The sequence below is a fragment of the Dendrobates tinctorius genome, unplaced genomic scaffold, assembly GCF_039654945.1.
Source record: "Dendrobates tinctorius isolate UK_male_01 unplaced genomic scaffold, ASM3965494v1 ptg000097l, whole genome shotgun sequence".
In the NCBI taxonomy this organism is placed as follows: domain Eukaryota; kingdom Metazoa; phylum Chordata; class Amphibia; order Anura; family Dendrobatidae; genus Dendrobates; species Dendrobates tinctorius.
Window position 1 is genome coordinate 1,534,178 of NW_027361765.1, and position 7,612 is coordinate 1,541,789.

Sequence of the window (7,612 nt, forward strand, 5' to 3'; positions counted from 1 at the left end):
TATTCAGTCTGTGATCTATTAGTATACCCAAGTTTTTTTCACATGTGCTGTCACTTAGCCCTATTCCTCCCATTCTGTATATGCTTTTTTCATTTTTATTGCCCAGATGTAGTACTTTGCATTTCTCCCTGTTAAAAACCATTCTGTTAGTTGCTGCCCACTCCTCCAGTTTATTTATATCTTTTTGAATCCTCTCTCTCTCTTCTCTAGTATTAGCTATCCCTCCTAGCTTGTGTCATCAGCAAATTTAATCAGTTTACCCTCAATTCCTTCATCTAAATCGTTGATAAAGCTGTTGAACAATACAGGGCCCAGGACAGAGCCCTGTGGTACCCCACTTGAGACATTCTTCCAACTGGATGTGCAGCCATTTACGACCACTCTCTGGGTCAGATCACTAAGCCAGTTATGAATCCACCTAACAGTTGCCTTGTCCATTCCATACTTAGTCATTTTTTCAATAAGGATTGTATGAGAGACTTTGTCAAATGCTTTGCTGAAGTCAAGATATACTATATCTACAGCATTTCCTTGATCCACCCAATCAGTGATTCCGTCATAGAAGGAAATTAAGTTAGTCTGACATGACTTATTAGTTACAAACCCATGCTGACTCTGTTTAATCACTGCATTCTTATCCAGGTACTGACATACATGTTGTTTAATAATTTGTTCAAAGATCTTTCCTGGTATAGAAGTCAGACTCACCGGCCTATAGTTGCCTGGGTCCACCTTCTTCCCCTTTTTGAAGATAGGAACAACATTTGCTCTTCTCCAGTCTTCTTGCACTTCTCCTGTTCTCCAAGAATTTTCAAAGATTATGTAGAGGGGTTCAAAAATTTCTTCTGCTATCTCCTTCAGTACTCTGGGGTGTAATTCATCTGGACCTGGAGACATGAATTCATTTATGTTAGCTAAGTGTTTCCTCACTATCTTTCTGTTTATAGATATCCTGGATTCTTCTATTCCCTTAATAGGACAGTGAAGAACAGTTGATGTTACATTTCCTTTCTGAGAGAAAACAGATGCAAAATAGGAATTTAAAAGTTCAGCCTACTCAACATCCTGTCTTACCATTTCATCATTTTCATCCTGTAAAAATCCTATAGCATCTTTGACTTTTCTTTTACTTTTGACATATCCCCAAAATCCTTTATTATTGCTTTTGACATCTCTTGCAAGCCTCAATTCATTTTCAGCTTTAGCTAATCTGATTTGTGCCCTGCAGGTTCTGCAGACAGCATTCAGCATTATATTCTTCTTTAGATATGCCTCCCTCTTTCCATTTTATAAACATTTTTTTCTTCCTTTTTAGCATGTGCTTAAGTTCTGTGTTCATCCATCCTGGTTTCCTTAAATGCTTCCTATTCTTCCCTCTTTTCGGAATTGTTAACAACTGTGCTTTGAGAATTTCATTTTTCAAGATTTCCCATCCTTCCTGGACATTTTTGTCTTTAAGGATATCCAGCCATTGGATCCCTCCAATTCTCTTTCTGAATCCCTTAAAATCTGCCTTTCTGAAATCTAACCTTGACGTCTGAGTCTTCACAGGTCTTCCTCCTCTAGTTATCCAAAATTCTAAAATAGCATGGTCGCTACCTCCTAGGGTCCCAGCCACTTTTACCTCCTCAACCATTTCCTCCCTGTTTATAAGGATTAGATCCAAGGTAGCAGTTCCCCTTGTTTTCTCCCCTACCTTTTGGAAGATAAAGTTGTCAGCAAGAGGGGATAAGAATTTCCTTGACCTGTTAGTTTTGCCTGAGAGAGATTCCCAACAAATGTCTGGATAGTTGAAATCTCCCATGACAACTATGTCATATTTTTTGGAGAACTTGGCCATTTGATGCATAAAGAGTTCATCCATATCTTCAGCTTGCACAGGCGGCCTGTAGTAAATGCCTACAATGGTGTCCTTTCCATTGTTCTGTCCTTGTATTCTTACCCAAACAGTTTCCACAGAACTCCCAGTCTCTGAAGCTTCAATCTCTGTGCAGATATACGCGTTTCTAACATACAAGGCGACACCTCCTCCTCGTTTATCAAGTCTGTTTCTTGCAAATAAGTTGTATCCTTCTAGTCTTGTATTCCAATCATGTGTATCGTCCCACCAAGTTTCAGTGATTCCAATGACATCATATTTCTTTTCCTGCGTTAGTAGTTCCAATTCTCCTTGTTTGTTGCCCATGCTTTGTGCATTAGTATAGAAACATTTTAGTTTGTGATTGGTTTCTCTTTCTCCAATATTTTTATTAATTAGATTCTTTTGTCTTTGTTCTTCCTTTTCACTTCTAATAGCAGAGTTCTCAATAGCATTTGTCAGGTGTATGGCTTTTTCTGGTCTTTTGCTTCCCTTCCCGTGTTGTTCTAGTTTAAAGCTCTCCTTACAAGTGTAGCAAGGCGACTACCAAATACATGTTTTCCAGTCTTCGTAAGGTGCACCCCATCTCTAGCAAGTAGTCCATCATATAAGTAATTCACTCCGTGATCCAGAAATCCAAATCTTTGCTGACGGCACCATCGACGTAGCCAGTTGTTCACCTGCAGAATCTTATTCCACCTCCTTGTTCCATGGCCATCCACTGGGAGGATGGAAGAGAAGACCACCTGCGCTCCCAGTTCTTTCACTTTCTTGCCTAAGTCTTCAAAGTCTCTGCAGATGGTTTCCAGGTCGTTTCTTGCGGTGTCATTTGTCCCCACATGTAGTAGCAGGAATGGGTAGTCATCTGTAGGTCTGAAGAGTCCTGATATCCTGTCAGACACATCTTTAATTTTTGCACCTGGAAGACAGCACATTTCCCTTGAGGTTATATCGTGTCTGCAGATAGCGGCCTCTGATCCTCTCAACAGGGAATCCCCCATGACCACCACTTTCCGTTTCTTCTTCACAACATTTTTCTTTCTCCATCCAGGTGGATTCTGAAGGCGTACAAGATTGCTGTTTGTTGGCAAAGTCTTATCCTGATGTATTTCTTCATCATTTTCCTGCGTGAGAGCCTGGTACTGGTTCCTGAGCAGTATGGGTGCTGACTGCCTCTTGATCCTCCTGCTTCTCTGGGTCACATGTCTCCATTCCTCTGTTTCTTCAGGTGCACTTCGAATTTCTTCTCTTTCTGTAACATGAAGAGATAATTCTGCTCTGTCCAAGAACTCTTCACCTTCCTTAATGATCTTCAACGTAGCTAACCTCTCTTCGAGATTTTGCAACTTTTCCTCCAACAGGGACACAAGCTTGCATTTGTGGCATGTGAAGTTTGGCTTTTCCACTGGTAAGTCAGTGAACATGTAGCACGAAATGCAGCTCACCAAATCGCTCCTGGCCTCTTCCATATTGAGATCTCTTAAAAACAATGAAAGATGAGCCAAAATGGTTTTCCTATTTCCTCTTTTCAGCTGCAACGGCCAAAACCCAGTGATTGTTGAGCTCGCGGAGACTCTTCACTTATCTCAGAAGGCACTGGGAATATGCAAATGATCTCCTCAAGACTCTTCCCCTGGTTTTCCTATTTCCTCTTTTCAGTTGCAACGGCCAAAACCCAGTGATTGTTGAGCTCGCGGAGACTATTCACTTATCCCAGAAGGCACTGGGAATATGCAAATGATCTCCTCAAGACTCTTCCCCTGGTTTTTTGACGAATTTGGAGCCAAAAATGGCAGCTAATACCAGAAAAGAAAGAATGAAAGTGACTTAAAAAAATCCTCAAATTATGAATCGGAGCCATATGCTTTCATGTTTCCATTTCTCTAGTACTAATTGTAGAAATTACATAACAAGATTTTTTTTAAATCTGTTTTTTTATTTTTATAAAGGGTAAATTATGTGACCATTAGTCAAAAAGCGATGTTTAGTAGCTTATGTTGTTATTCTAAGAAGCCTAGAATGATCCATTTAATTGGTTTAGGGCCTAACCATCTATTTTGTATTTGTGCAAATGAAAAGAATGATTAAAGCAAGGTTCACACTAACATTTATTTTAATTTCGAGGGAACTTTTTACATGGGGTCCCAAATGCATTGGTTGCAGTGGAAAAACTTGAAAGCTTATCATTATTTGAACTTCAAACGAACCTATGTGTCTTTTCCTCGTTTCTTTAGTCTCTCAGTGATCTGCATAATTTCTCCACTCAAGATTTCCATTATTTCTAATTGTGCCTGACCTCTAATTGTTGGGCACCATAACAATTGCTAGGACCTCTATCTATAGGGACTTGAAGCTGAATCTTCTGCAGTAAATTCTATTCATTTCTCTGTAGATTTCTGGGACAAATACAGACAACAAAATAAATCATTAATGATTAATTATGGGACAATTAGAAATAATAAATCCTCTTGGAACAATGCAGCTCTCAGATTGTGCAGCTCAAGAGCTTCAACGAAATGCTTTATAAAAGTCGTGTTTGCAGACAGCATTCTATGCTTTTAGCTGCCTTGAAGTATTTGTGCTGCTTGTTTCTGAATCTACATATAATTGCAGATTTTGTAGAAAACATAATGTTAAGTTTCATATCACGCTGACACATGGAACCACAAAAATGAAGAATGAAACATTTGTCACAGAATTTATTCTCTCAGGTCTCTCGTCCAACCCAGACCTCCAGCTTCCTCTCTTTCTGCTCTGCCTATTAGTCTACATGATAACTTTGCTGGGAAACCTTATGATCATTGTATTAATTAGAGTAACTCCCCGATTGCAGACACCAATGTACTTCTTCCTTATGAATTTATCACTTCTAGATGTCCTTTATTCATCAACTATTACACCCAATATTATTGCCAACATCTTCTCTGAAATCAGAACGATCTCCATTATCGCTTGTGCAATACAAATGTTTCTATTCATTGACCTGGCGAGCACAGAAGGGATGATACTTGCAGTGATGGCTTATGACCGATATGTAGCTATATGTAAACCGCTGTACTATACAGTCATTATGAACAATGTGAAGTGTGTTAAATGTGTTATCTCAGTGTATGTGGCTGGTTGTGTTAATTCATTAATTCATACATGTGCTGCATTTAGCCTCCCGTTCTGTCGGTCTAATCGTGTCAACCATTTCTATTGTGATATCAATCCCATCCTAAGACTTTCATGTAAAGATACATTTCTTAACCAAGTTTTCTTATTTGTTTTTGCTGGTTCTATTGAAGTAGGCTCTTTTTTATGTATTGTGATATCATATGTCTACATTATATTTGCCATAATTAGAATTAGTTCATCTGGAGGTAGGATCAAGTCTTTATCTACTTGTGCTTCTCATTTTACTTGTGTAGCCTTATTCTACTGCCCAGTTTTCTTTATGTACTTGCGACCAAATTCTGCATATGCAGTGGATCAGGACTGGGTTTTGTCAGTGTTCTATACAGTAGTAATACCTATGTTGAATCCCATGGTCTATAGTTTAAGAAATCAGGATGTTAAAAAAGCTCTGGTGCAACTTAACATAAATAGGATTCGATGTGTATAGAGATAGCAGAGCCACAATGACTGTATCACATGATGTCAGCTTTGCTGCATATACAGTTGAAACTACAAGTTTACATACACTATATAAAAAGCCATATATGCATGTTTTTCTCAATATCTGACATGAAATCAGAATAAACCAATAATAATGGGAGAGAGAGAATGTTTTAAGCCATTTTTATTACTTACTGCAAAGTCAAAAGTTTACATACATTTCATTAGCATTTGGTACCACTGTGAAAATGACTTGGGTCAAACATTTAAAGGGAATCTGTCACCTCTTTTTTCGAAATATAATCGAAAAAGGGGTGATAGATTCCCTTTAAGATATCCTTCCACAAGCTTCTCTCAATAGTTGGTAAAAATTTGGGCCCATTACTCCTGACAAAACTGGTTTAACTGATCCAGGTTTGTAGGTCGCCTTGCTCGCACCTGCCGTTTTATATTTGCCCATAAATTTTCAATAGGTCAGGGCTTTGTGATGGCGACTCCAAAACATTGACTTTGTTATCCAGCCACTTTGCTACTATTTGGCAGCATGCTTCAGGTCATTGTCCATTTGAAGACCCATTTTCACCAAAGCTTTAACTTCCTGGCTGATGTCTTGAGATGTTGCCTCAGTATTGACATATAATCTTCTTTTCTCATGATCCCATCTATTTTGTGAAGTGCACCAGTCCCTCGTGCAGAAAAACATCCTCACAACATGATGCTGCCACCCCCGTGTTTCACAGTTGGGATGGTGTTCTTAGGTTTCCAAGCTTCTCCCTTTTTCCTCCAAATGTAGCGATTGTCATTATGCCCAAAAATGTTCAATTTCAGTTTCATCAGACCACATGACAAATCTCCAGAAATTAAGGTCTTTGTTCCTGTGTGCATTTGCAAACATTAATCTGGCTTTTTTATATTTCTCTTGGAGTAATGGCTTCTTCCTGGCAGAGTGGCCTTTCAGCCCGTGTTGATACAGTACTCGTTTCACTATGGATATTGACACAATCTTATCAGATTCTGCCATCATTTTCACAAGGTCTTTGGCTTTTGTCCTTGGGTTGATAAGCACAGTCGGACCAAAGCACGTTCATCTCTGGGACACAGAACCCGTCTTCTTCCTGAGTGATATGATGGTTGGACATTCCCATCTTGTTTGTACTTGAATATAATTGTTTGTACCAATGAGTGAAGAACTTCCAGGTATATTGAAATTCTACCCAAGGATAAGCCAGACTTGTGAAAGTCCACAGTTCTCTTCCTGATATCTTTGCTTGTATTTCTTTAGACTTTACCATGATGCTACACAAAGAAGCAGTGTGTTTCAGGTGTGCATTAAAATACATCCACATGTGTGTCTCTGATCAACTCAGATGTTGCCAGAAGCTTCCAAACACATGACACCATCATATGAGCAGTCCAAAATTGTTTAAAGGCATAGTAGTCTTAGTGTGTGTAAACTTTTGACTTTGCAGTGAGAAATAAAAATGCCTTAAAACATTCTCTCTCTTATTATTCTGGCATTTGGCAAATATTAATAATTATTGTAATCCTAATTGGCCTAAAACGGGAAAGGTTTATGCTGATTTAATGTCAGATATGTCAGAAAAACATGCATATATGTCTTTTTATATAGTGTATGTAAACTTCTGGTTTCAACTGTATATCCAAATGTAGCCAGGACTAAATTAAATTAAATTAAAAAAACAGACTATAATGATGAGAAAAGTCCTGTATCAAATAAAATGAGATGACTCTAAATGCTCAAATGAGTGGTCAGTTTATATTTCATGAATGTTTTCTTTTACTTACCATCCTGAGGTTTTGGTTTGATGGCTATGTTTGCATTACCAGTTAAATTTTTTTTGACAAACACATATACCAACATATGCAACTATATGTCTATTTTGTGCTATAAGACTGTCAACACAAAATGTACGCCATGCAGTATATGGATGCTGCCTATGCCTGCATTTGCACATTAATGGATCTAAAAAGGTAAAAATCAGTGTATGTATATTGGAAGAATTTGCATCTATGCTTGCAGTAGGAAATTTATTAGAAATGAGCAAATTAATATTAAACTAATCAAATTCTCTACAATTTTATCACCAACATTTTTCTGAATTCTTATGACTGGGAATGGATACAAAAAACAGTAAT

General features: G+C 38.1%; 1 protein-coding gene across 1 annotated transcript; it reads left to right on the plus strand.

Moving 5' to 3' along the window:
• Positions 1-4,529: 4,529 nt before the first annotated feature.
• On the plus strand, positions 4,530-5,462 carry LOC141098971 (olfactory receptor 5J3-like). Its single transcript, XM_073587027.1, has one exon. It carries the CDS (start codon positions 4,530-4,532, stop codon positions 5,460-5,462), a length of 933 nt encoding a protein of 310 aa, XP_073443128.1.
• Positions 5,463-7,612: the final 2,150 nt, after the last annotated feature.